Here is a 12,983-nt window from a genome sequence, read left to right on the forward strand (position 1 = left end):
AAGCCAAATGAATTTAGCACAAGATAATCTAGGTAAGCGGTTCCTTCGGAGTACCGAAGTCGTTTAGGGTGCTTAACACCTTCCCTATTTGAAACCAACCCCCGAATCCAAAGTCTCGATAAGGGTTTTTACTCATTTTTTCCCTTCCCACGAATAAAGAATTGAGAGTTCAAAGATTGACGATTCAAATCAATCAATGGTTTGATATCCGAAAATCGGGGAGCACAGAATGGCGACTTCACTGGGGACTTAGTCTTACGCGGGTTAAACCCACCTTACTTGTTTTTTACTTGTGCTTTATTGTTTCTTATGCCTTGTAAATACATGCCTAAATGCTATTGCTTTCACGTGAGTGGTGAGATAAAGCTCTACACCCGAGCTTGAGGGAAATATAAGATAGGAGTGGTAGACTCATAGTGGCATACCGAGAGTATACTCGTGTCTTGTCACACGTGAGATAACCACACTTAGCAAAGGAGCTTGAAGTAATATATGTCGGCGTGTGTTTTCACGTTTAGACTTTATTACTCTTAAGTTTCCAATGAAGCTAAGAACCTTTTAGTAACCCTTAACCCATCTTGGCCTTTTAGGATGTAGTGCGGTGGCTAACCGGGTGTTTTCTCGGAATTAGTCGGCACGCGATACTACACTCAAATGAGACTTTCCTACGAACGTTGTTGGACCGGGTGTTTTCTCGGTATCCGATAATATTCGGAAGTGGTCAATGACTTTGGGAACCTTGGTAGAACCTTTGTTACAAGTGCAATTTAAACCATAGTCCTTACCAAATGACGTTGTTACTCTTGACTCCAACATTGTGGAACTTACCCTCACCATGTATTCTATGTACTTGAGCATTATCATACATACATGCATTCATTCATAAACATATTTTCTCATCCATTGAAATATTGAAGGACTTATATAGGTTTTTTTATAAACATCATAGGTTATGGAGTTTGTTGGAAGGAGTACCCACGGGTATAAATTCAAGGCACCGGATGCAGAGAGTTTAGAGGGTTTGAGGGGTTTGACGAAGATGTTGAAAAATCCGGGTCATTTTCAGGAGCAGTATGGTAATTTACTCGACATTCTCAAGACAAAAGTGGATGTAATGCTTCTCAATACTTTGGTCCAGTTCTATGATCCGATTTATCATGGCTTCACATTCCCAGACTTTCAGCTTTTCCCAACTCTAGAGGAGTACTCCCATTGGGTTGGTTTACCGGTGCTCGATGAAGTACCCTTTCATGCCTTTGGGCCCATTCCTAAAATCCCTACCATCGCAAAAGCCCTTCACCTTGAAGTAGCCGACATAAAAGACAAGTTCACAACCAAAGACGGTCTCCCATGCTTACCTTACAACTTCCTTCACCAAAAGGCCACCACTTGTTTCGAGAAATCCAAAACCGATGATTTTGAGTCTATCCTTGCCCTGCTTATCTATGGTATAGTCCTCTTCCCGAGAGTTGACAAGTTTGTTGACATGAATGCCATACGGGTCTTCTTAACCCAAAACCCGGTTCCTGTTTTACTCGCTGACACGTATGTTGCTATTCATGATCGCACTAGTCATCGAAAAGGGACCATCGTCTGTTGTACACCTTTACTCCACCGCTGGATTACTTCACACTTGCCCCGTCCCAGTATTAGACCGGAACCTATCCCTTGGTCCCAGAAGCTCATGACTTGGACCCCAAAGGACATAATCTGGTTTAACCCATCTTGTGACCCAGAGTTTGTCATTGACAGTTGTGGTGATTTCAACAACGTACCTCTTCTTGGTACGCAGGGAGGAATTAGCTACATCCCAATTCTTGCGAGACGACAGTTTGGGTATTATATGGAGATGAAGCCTGTGTACCTCATCCTAGATAGGGATTTCTTCCTCTACAAGAAAGATGATGCGAATCAAAACGTGCAGTTCGAGAAAGCTTGGTATTCCATTGTCAAGAAAAGCAGGAGTCAGTTAGGAAAGAGAGCGGTCATCGCACATGAAGTTTATGTTCAATGGGTTATTGATCGAGCCAACAAATTGAGGATGCCATACCCACGACAAAGGTTTGCAACCTCAACCGTCCCACCTATACCTTTACCTCTACCTCCTGAGTCTTTAGAAGGGTACCAGAAGCAGTTGGATGTCGAAAGGCGTGAGAAGTCCAAATGGGAAATGAAGTACCACAAGAAGGAGCAAGAATGTGATACTTTGAGGTGCCTTTTGGATCAACAAATTCGGGCTAATCGCCAGGAAAAGGAGGAAAACATTAAACTGAGTGCCGCCCTCCAAAAGAAGGAAGATTTTCTTGACAAAGTTTGTCTTGGGAGGAAGAAGAGGCGTATGGATCTTTTTGATGGTCCACATTCTGATTTTGAGGACTAGTCCGCTTCAGGAGCTCGAGGGTCTTTCAGTTTGTTTTACATGCTTTTACTAGTTTTTCCTTTATGTACTTTGGAGTCTATCCCTTGGCTCAGTCTGTTAAAAGGGAATTATCTTGTTTTACTTTGAAAGTCTATCTCTTGGCTTTGTTGTTAGAAAGGGAATTATCTTGTAATCAACTTTGTTTTTTTTATGATTTGTTTAGGTTAGTATGTTTACAAAATTGCTTCTATAGGTCCTTCAATAAAATATATATATATATATATATATATATATATATATATATATATAAATTGCATATTTTGGCATATAGCATATCATGCATCATATTGCATTCATAAAAAGTGTCAAAATCAAGTCTCATACTCTCCTCATTTCTGCCTCAGAGAAGCAAAGTGGCCCGGCGTATTCAGTACAAACCCACTCACATTCACAACACTCGAGCTCATATCAAGAAGAGGATGTTAGCAGCAGAACAGGAAAACGCTCAGCTCAGAGAGGAACTGGTTAACCTCAAGGGAGAGATGGAAAGAATGGCACTTATGATGGAAACTATGATGGCTGAGAGAGAGCAAGCAGCAATCTCCAATTCAACTCCTGTTGTGGTCGTCACAGCTGCACCTGAGGGTCCCCCGCAACCATCTCCGACTACTACTACAACTATCGGCCTCACCCAGCCTCTGATGACTGATTTTTCTTCTGGTAATATGGCAACTATGGGTAACTCAGGCTTCCGTCCTCTTGGCCCCCAGGGTCTCTTTTCTACTCCTCAATATTCCATGTCTCCAAGCTACCCTTGGGGCATGCCGCTTGCAGCTAATGGGGTTTTTCGTCCAAGTGCTACTGAAATGCCATTCGCACATGGTCAACAGACTTCACCTTTTTTCAGATGGGCCAGCTATTTCCTCAGGCTGCTATGACTCAAGCAGGACCCACTGTGCATGTTGAGCCACAGCAGGAAGAGCAGATTTATCATTTTGACAGTGTGATGGGGGGCGACAAAGCAGTTAACTGGGAAGAGAGGTTCGGGGCTTTGGAAAAAGAGATGAGTAACATGCGTGGTAAAGAAGTAGTCGTCCAGAGTATATACGATCTTTGCTTGGTACCAGATGTGGATATACCCCCAAAATTCAAGATGCCTGTGTTTGAGAAATACCAAGGGGACTCGTGTCCACAAAATCATCTAACCATGTATATTACGAAGATGATAGCTTACAGGAACAACGTACCTTTGCTCATTCATTGCTTCCAGGACAGTTTGACCGGTCCTGCACATACTTGGTTTATGGGATTGAAAGGCATTACTACGTTTGAACAATTGGCTGACGCTTTCATGCAACAATACAAATACAACACGTATCTGGCGCCTAGTCGCAAAGAGTTGCAGTCCTTGACCTAGAAGGACAAAGAATCATTCAAAGAGTATGCACAACGCTTCATCCAGAAGGCCTCCCAGATTCGTCCGCCCTTGGATGAAAGGGAATTATCCGAGATGTTCTATGAGACTCTGAGCCCTTGCTATTCAGAGAAAATGATTGTTTGTGCGTCACAGAAATTCACCGACCTGGTAGAGACGGGGATACGTATTGAGGATTGGGCTCGTAAGGGAGCTGGTTCTTCAGGTGGTTCCGCAGGAAGTTCGTCTAATGGTAACAAGAAGTTTGGTAATGGTTACTCAAAAAGGAATGCTCAAGAAGTCGGCATGGTGTGTAACAGCCCGATTTTTAGCTAGATTTATTTTAATTACTTTTAATTATGTTTGTGTGTGATTATTTATGCTTGTGTGTATTAATTGTCGTCGGGTGCATTTACGTGGATTACCATATTAGAAGGGTATTTTAGTCATTTGACGGGTAAGGGTAAAATGGTAATTTTGGTGAGAATTATTTTAATAGTTAGTGAGAACCTTTATTTTACTAAGTTACTAGTGTAGTGATTAGATTTTACCGTTAGTGACATTTTACCGTTATTAATTAAAATATCGTTTGGAGTGTAGTAATATTTTTGGTTTGAATAGAAATGGGTTAAGCCCACTAGAAACTAAGTTAAGCCCATTAGTAGAGATAACACTAGGGTTGTGTTAGGAGAACCAATTCATTCATTTCACAAACATTTCTAGAGAGAGGTAGAAAGAGAAAGAGGAGAAGAGAAGAGAAAAAGGGTTTTGGAGAGAAGAACTTGAAGAATCCAATTGGGTAAGCTTAGGAGCTAAATTGAAGCAAGAGTTTGGGTTAATCTTCTTCTAAGGTAAGGGCGTTAGTTATTATCATAATCATGTACAATTTTTGCATTTTCTCATGTTGTATGAAAATGGGTTGATGAACAATTGTGGCTAAATTCGTGCTCTTGTTGTAATGTTATTTTCTTGTGCATGAATTGATGATTATGGTATGTTTGTGGGTGAAATTACATGTTTCAAAGTATGTATAAATGTTAAGTTATGAAATTATACTTAATTGATGAAATTTGATATGTTTTGGTTGAAATGAGATGTAAATCATATGTAATTGATGTTGTTGTTGCTGAGATATGTTGTTGAGTATGATTTGAGGCTTGGGTGTTCATATACCATAATTGTTGATGAGAAATAAGATGTTATTGGTGGTTTTGTGAAATTGGTGAAGTTGAGTTAAGTGTTCATGTGAAGGACCAAATTGAACTTTGATATTTATGGTTGTTGACTGAAATTTTGTTATTGTTGGATGGATTGAACCTAGGAGAATTTCTGTTTTCATGTTGTGGTTATGTTAGTTGAGTTGTTTGGGAGAAAGCGGGTTTTTCGTGTAAAATGTCGATGTTTATGCGTTTTCGCCAATAAGTGATTATGTGAGGTTTTGGAAAATGACTTTTGGGATGGTTGAAACATGAAATTTTTGTAAATTATGATAGTGCCAAGTGTTAGGAGCATGTAGGCGGAAACGGCATCGAAAACGGATTAACGGTTTGATTTTTATGCGCGAAAACGTAGAAGTTGAATTTTGCATAGTCTGCTACTGTCAAAATCATGAAGCGATCTTACAAATCGTGAGGTGATTTTGACAGAAACAATAAATTTTCTGCATAGCCTGATGTTGTCGAATCATGAAGCGATTTCGCAAATCATGAGGTGATTTTGACAGCAACATCAAATTTTTCTACTCAGTCTGATGCTGTCAAAATCATGAAGCGATCTTACGAGTCATGAAGCGATTTGGCAGCCTAGAAACCTTAAAAATGCAATTTTCTTTGATCCAATTACTTCCAAACTTCTTCCTAAGTGTAGGGACTTTATCCTAATTATCTAGGGATGTTTTTATGGAAGAAATAGCTTTGTATTAAGGGCTTAGTGAGTCCTTGTGTTTTCTTGACTTTAATGAGACAATTATGATATGATCTTTGCAAAACTTGAATTTAAGTGAGTTGGCCTATGAAACGTTGATGTATACACTACTGCACTCATATGTGATTTGTGTATATACTGGTTGAGGTCCTAGAGTTGATTTATTTGGTTTTAGTTCATTTGTTCTAATCATGTAAAAGGTGATATTTCGGGTGGGAATGTGAAAAGTTGTGAAATGGGGTTTTCATACGAACTTATGTTGTTCTTGGATTAATGTTTAATGGTACGGAGGCAACTTAAATTCATGAATACATGATTGGTTAAGGTTGTTTGAGAACTCTCAACTTGTCTATGTTGTTTCGTCTTGGGAATTGCCAATGTTGGTCGTTTGCCACTTGACACGGTCTTTGGTCAAAAACATTTATTGAACTAATTGTCTTATGAATTGTGGTGACTATTCTTATATGGCTAAGTGAAGTTATATGAATGAATGATTGTATTGGATATGATATTTGTCATGAGATGTTGTATGTTCTCTTACTTGGAATATGAGAATTGTTTGGAATGGTGAAACTATATCATATAGTTGATGTTGAATGACATTGTTGATTATTGATAATCATGTTGATGTGTGATGCTGAATACTATGATTTATTTGTGTGGGCATGTTTGCTTGATAATGCAATGTTGTGGAGATAATCAATATAATTGGGTGTTGTCCTATATATTGAGGTTGAGATTGTGAATTGTTGCCGCATTATCGAGTCCTTATACATGTCCATGCATCATAGTCGTTGTTGCTGTAAAAGGGATGACTCTTTTACTTCGAGATTATTGTAAGGCAGGTGTGAGCCCTTACATTCGATGTGCAAGTGGCATCGAAAGGTGACGACCTTGTTGAGATTTGGTACCACATGCATTTATGTGTCAATAAGTGCATATCATAACATGAGTCTTATGTGAAATATGTGATTGGTGATGAAATGAGATGAATGATTATTGATGATGTTGTGATTGATGATTGTGAATGAATATTTGTGAATTGATATTTGTTCCTGATACATGTGATTGGTGATTGTTCATGAAATATGATTAATGATTGTTCATGGCTTAAGATTGGTGAGTGTTCATGATGTATATGATTGGTGATTGTGTATGAATAACTGTGAATTGATATTTGTTCATGACACATGTGATTGGTGATTATTGATGTGAGATATTGGGGTTTGATGTAAGTATTGATGTGGGAAATTTTATTATTGATCAAATGCATGATGTTTATATTGAAATATTCATGTTATCTGTTATTTGGATTATGATAATGTAATACTTACCCCCAGTGGATCTGTTATGGACCGCCTGCCTATCTGTATGGATGGGTAGACGTTGTGCAGGTTTAGTTGCTTGGTGAATTCTTGTACTTGGTGGATATCGAGAGCTTTCTCCGATATCGGTGTTTAGATGTTTAGTCGGCTCTGATCTAGGCTTAGTTGTGTCGGTCTAGATTATCTTTTATTTTGGATTATTGTTTTGTTTGGAGATTACCCGTTTGTTGGGATTTTTGAAATGCATCTATGTTGATGTAATTTATTTATTCATAACATGTATAATTGAATTTACTCTGGTTTATATTCCGCTGCGACTGTTGAGGTTTATATACATGTTTATTAATTGGGTTTTGAATTTTGAATGTGGCGTAGCCTCTATTTCTTGAATAAATGTATTATTCGCATGTTTAATTGCTTTAATAGAAGTAGGGTGTTACATGGTGGCCCATGGCGGATCTCAGCCTGTGTACCCTAATCATCCTTATGTTGCTAACATTACCCCACAAATGACCGCTCCCCAGAACCCAAATTATCAACCACCAAGACCTCAAGGACCTTCACCATACTATCCACCACTATATCAACTACCATACAACCCACAACAATTCCCTCAACAACCATATTACCCCCAACAACCATACCAACAAAGGCCACAATACCCACCACAACAACAACCCCGTCCTCAAGCTCCCTACAATCAACAGAATCAAAAACAACAATTTGATCCCATACCAATGACTTATGGAGCATTACTGCCTTCCTTGCTCGTGCAAAACCTGGTTCACACACTACAACCCCCTCGCATTCCAGATCCTCTCCCACGCTGGTACCGTCCTGAACTTCATTGTGTTTATCATCAAGGGGCAGCAGGTCACGATGTGGAACGTTGTTATGCCCTCAAGAAAGAGGTCCAAAAACTGCTCAATAGCAAAGAGTTAACTTTCGCCGACCCTGATCATGTTGCACAGAACAATCCTCTGCCTCCCCATGGGCCTGTTGTTAATATGATTCAAGATTGTCATGAAGATGCTTGCATTCTCTACGCATGTGACATCAAGACTCCTTTGGTACCGATACATGTGAAAATGTGTGAAGTAGCTCTCTTCAGTCATGATCACGAGGCTTGTGAGGTGTGTTCGGTGGATCCTCGTGGTTGCATGCAAGTACAAAATGATGTGCAAGGTCTCCTAGATAAAAAGGAACTTATGGTTACAAAGGAAATCAAGAGCAAAAGTGTTTGTGTTGTCACCCCAATATTCAGAGCTAGGAGGCCGCTTGTGATAAACCCTAACAGTGCAAAGCCCGCTGGCACTCCTCTGGTAATCTGTGTCCCTAGGCATGTACCTCCTTCCTCTCAGAAAGCCGTACCTTACAAATATGAAGGCACAATTCTAGAACCCGGAAGTGAAACGACCTCATCCTCTGCTGTGGACAATATTGCTAAGAGTAGTCAGATTTTGAGAAGCGGCCGCATTCTTCCTGCTGTGGTTCAGAAAAACACTAGTATTCCGGTCGAAGAAACAGTAAAGGAGCGGAACACAGGTAAAGGTAGAGTTGGAGGGCATCCCAAAGAGGTTGACTATGAGGATGCTGATGAAATCTTAAAGCTGATCAAGAGGAGCGAATACAGGGTTGTGGACCAGTTGTTACAAACCCCTGCAAAGATTTCCATTATGTCTCTGTTATCAAGCTCTGGTGCTCATCGAGATGCCCTGAAGAAAGTACTAGACCAGGCTTTTGTGGATTATGATGTGACTTTGGGCCAGTTTGAAAGTATTGTGGGGAATGTGACCGCATGTAACAGTCTGAGTTTTAGTGATGAAGACCTCCCAGCGGAGGGGAAGAAGCACAATCAGGCGTTACTCATCTCTGTACTTTGCAGAACAGACTCCTTATCCAATGTTCTGATAGACACCGGCTCTGCTCTTAATGTAATGCCCAAATCAACCCTTGACCAATTGACATATTCCGAGGCTCTCTTGAGGCCCAGTAAGGTGACGGTGAGGGCATTTGATGGGACCAGAAGATCAGTATATGGTGAGATAGATTTGCCCATCTCAGTAGGCCCACATGAGTTTCAGGTTACTTTTCAAGTCATGGAGATCCAAGCTTCTTTCAGTTGTTTGCTTGGCAGACCATGGATTCATGACGCTGGGGCAGTGACATCCACTCTCCACCAGAAGCTGAAATTTGTAAGCCATGGAAAGCTCATTACTGTGAGTGGCGAGTCAGCCTTTTTGATCAGCAATTTGTCTGCTTTCTCTGTTATTGGTGGTAGTAGTTCAGACGGGTCATCATTCCAAGGGTTCTCTGCTGAAGGAAGTGTAGGTAAGATTGAGACTTGTATGGCTTCGTTGAAAGACGCCCAGAGGGTAATCCAGGAAGGTAAAACTGAAGGTTGGGGTCAGCTAGTGGAGTTACCAGAGAACAAGCGCAAGGAAGGGATTGGTTTTCTTAACAGTAGGTCTAGGATGTTTGACCCTACCGAAGGCTCTTTCCGCAGTGCTGGATTCATCCACGATTCGCCAGAGATCAATGCAATTACCGATGATGCGCCTGGAGGAGTGGCACCTGTCTTTGTAACACCTGGAGGAGCATGCTGCAACTGGATTGCTGTGGACATTCCTTCTGTGATACCCCGATCTAAGTAATATGTTTGTATTGTCTTTTGTTTCTTTTACTTTTAAGAAAACTCCTTTCGTTCTGCCCAAGACGAAAGTGAAATCATGTAGGGCTTTGTCTTTGCTTACAGTACTTTTATTATGAATGAAAATCGCCGTTTCTGTCACGGCCTTTATTTTTATTTATTCTTTGCATTTTCTGGAAAAAATGGTAATAGAAAAATCAAAAAAATTGTTCTCTTTTTCTTTTAAATTTCAAAATCAAAGGTCTGCGTTTACTCATTAAAATCAATCATGAATCATGTGCAGACTGAACATAAGCGAGCCCGTTGAACACAGTAACCCCATGCTTCCTCCCAACTTTGAGGTTCCGGTTTACGAGGCTATAGTAGAGGAGGATGAGGAGATTCCTGATGAGATCAGATGGATGTTGGAACAAGAAAGAAAGACAATTCAACCTCATCAAGAAGAGATAGAAATCATCAATCTGGGTACTGAGGAAGATAAAAAAGAGATCAAGATTGGGGCATTGTTAGAGGTATCTGTCAAGAAGAGGATAATTGAGCTTCTCAGAGAGTATAATGAGATATTTGCATGGTCATACAAGGACATGCTGGGTCTAGATCCTGATGTTGTGGAACACAGACTGCCTTTGAAGTCTGAGTGTCCTCCAGTAAAGCAGAAATTGAGAAGATCTCATCCCGATATGACCCTCAAAATCAAAGAGGAAGTGCGAAAGCAGATTGATGCAGGTTTCCTAGTCACATCAGAGTATCCTCAATGGTTGGCCAACATAGTGCCCGTTCCAAAGAAAGATGGCAAAGTCAGAATGTGTGTTGATTATCGGGACTTGAACAAGGCTAGTCCGAAGGATAATTTCCCTTTACCTCACATTGATGTATTGGTTGATAACACCGCTAAGTGCAAGGTTTTCTCCTTCATGGACGGTTTCTCCGGCTACAATCAGATCAGGATGGCTCCTGAGGATAGAGAAAAGACGTCTTTCATCACGCCCTGGGGTGCTTTCTGCTATGTGGTGATGCCATTTGGGTTGATAAATGCTGGTGCCACTTACCAAAGGGGCATGACCAAAAATTTTCATGATATGATTCACAAAGAAATCGAGGTCTACGTAGATGATATGATTGTTAATTCTGGCACAGAAGAAGAACATGTTGAGTATTTGTTGAAGATGTTTCAGCGGTTGAGAAAGTACAAGCTCCGGTTGAATCCTAACAAATGTACTTTCGGTGTCAGATCTGGTAAACTCCTAGGCTTTATCGTCAGTCAAAAGGGTATTGAAGTTGATCCCGACAAGGTCAAAGCCATCAGAGAAATGCCTGTTCCAAAGACAGAGAAGCAAGTCAGAGGTTTTCTTGGTAGACTGAATTATATCTCCAGATTTATCTCTCACATGACTGCCACATGTGGACCAATTTTCAAGTTACTCCGCAAGGATCAAGGGGTGAAGTGGAATGTTGATTATCAGAGGGCTTTTGACCAAATCAAAGAATATCTGTTAGAACCTCCAATTCTGGTTCCTCCAGTTGACGGAAGACCTTTGATCATGTACTTAACAGTACTGGAAGATTCCATGGGCTGTGTGTTGGGTCAACAAGATGAAACCGGAAAGAAAGAGCATGATATCTACTATTTGAGTAAGAAGTTCACTGATTGTGAGTCCCGATATTCTGTACTTGAGAAAACTTGTTGTGCTTTAGCCTGGGCTGCCAAGCGTCTCCGTCATTATATGATTAATCATACAACTTGGTTGATATCCAAGATGGATCCAATCAAGTACATATTTGAGAAGCCAGCTTTAACTGGAAGGATTGCTTGATGGCAGATGTTATTGTCCGAGTATGATATTGTGTATCGCACCCAGAAAGCAATCAAAGGTAGCATCTTGGTAGACCATTTGGCCCATCAACCAATTGAAGACTATCAACCAATCAAGTTTGACTTCCCAGATGAAGAGGTCATGTATCTAAAAGCGAAAGATTGTGATGAACCGGTGTTCGGTGAAGGTCCTGATCCTGAATCCGAATGGGGTTTGATTTTTGACGGGGCCGTTAATGTCTATGGTAGTGGAATTGGTGCAGTCCTCATTACCCCTAAGGGTACTCACATCCCTTTTACTGCAAGGATACGATTTGATTGTACAAACAACATCGCTGAATATGAAGCTTGCATCATGGGTATCGAAGAAGCCATCGATTTGAGGATTAAGAAGATTGTCATCTATGGAGATTCAGCTCTCGTGATTAACCAGATCAAAGGTGAATGGGAAACTCGTCATCCTGGATTGATTCCCTACAGAGATTATGCAAGACGATTGCTAACTTTCTTCAACAAAGTAGAGCTACACCATGTGCCCCGTGATGAGAATCAAATGGCGGATGCTTTAGCTACTCTATCCTCAATGATCAAAGTGAATGGTCACAATATTGTGCCAGTAATCAATGTTCAGTTCCTCGACCGGCCTGCTTATGTGTTTGCGGCCGAAGCAGTTGATGATGACAAGCCATGGTATCATGATATCCAAGTCTTCCTTCAAACTCAAAAATACCCGCCTGGGGCATCCAACAAAGACAAGAAGACCTTGAGAAAGTTGTCAAGCCGATTCTTCCTCAACGAAGATGTATTGTATAAGAGGAACTTTGATGGGGTCCTACTCAGATGCGTGAATAAGTATGAAGCAGGAGAGTTGATGCATGAGATACATGAAGGCTCTTTCGGAACTCACTCATGTGGGCACGCCATGGCGAAGAAGATATTGAGAGCTGGGTACTAGTGAATAACGATGCACGCTGATTGCTACAATCATGCCAACTGTAACACCCCGTTTCCCAAAATTACTTAAATAGTAGTAATACAACAATAATCAGAGTAATCATAACAGGCATGCTACATTTCTTCATTTAAAAATTGTTAAATAGAGGATATATAAAATCTATTTAATCAAACGTCGTTCATAAAATTATCATTAAACTCGCAGCGGATTGTTTTCATCATCATTCAGTCTACAATAATTATTCTTGGCATAAAGGCCGTTTCAACATAAAAGTCAACCACCAAATAACTACATCAGTTATAATTCAAAATCGATACATAGGAAAGAATTCAAATAATAAAACCCCATCCCATGTATCAGAGCCCTAGACTTTGTGAGCCACCACCTACTACTCAGGATCACCTGCAAGTTACCCATAGGAAGGGCAACATTTTCAAGCAGAAGGGGTGAGATTCTCCAACAATAATAATAATATATAATAACATAATGAATCTAACACCCTATCATCATAATCATTCAACAATCATAATATAACATTTATTAT

At 40.4% G+C, this 12,983-nt stretch overlaps 1 protein-coding gene across 1 annotated transcript; it reads left to right on the forward strand.

Moving 5' to 3' along the window:
• Positions 1-7,461: 7,461 nt before the first annotated feature.
• Positions 7,462-12,439, forward strand: LOC112422830 (uncharacterized). Its single transcript, XM_039827068.1, has 4 exons — positions 7,462-9,671; positions 9,955-10,824; positions 10,903-11,338; positions 11,492-12,439. The coding sequence occupies exons 1-4, from the start codon at positions 7,462-7,464 to the stop codon at positions 12,437-12,439; spliced, it is 4,464 nt and encodes a 1,487-aa protein (XP_039683002.1).
• The last annotated feature ends 544 nt before the right edge of the window (positions 12,440-12,983 follow it).

This window comes from Medicago truncatula, chromosome 6 (genome assembly GCF_003473485.1).
Source record: "Medicago truncatula cultivar Jemalong A17 chromosome 6, MtrunA17r5.0-ANR, whole genome shotgun sequence".
NCBI lineage: Eukaryota > Viridiplantae > Streptophyta > Magnoliopsida > Fabales > Fabaceae > Medicago > Medicago truncatula.

Bases quoted from the DNA above. Each gene is read 5' to 3' on its own strand.
- LOC112422830 (XM_039827068.1), top strand. From the start codon at position 7,462: ATGGTGGCCCATGGCGGATCTCAGCCTGTGTACCCTAATCATCCTTAT. The intron at 9,672-9,954 runs GTAATATGTTTG...AATCATGTGCAG, and splicing joins TCTGTGATACCCCGATCTAA to ACTGAACATAAGCGAGCCCG. The intron at 11,339-11,491 runs GTACTTGAGAAA...GCTTGATGGCAG, and splicing joins ATTGTGAGTCCCGATATTCT to ATGTTATTGTCCGAGTATGA.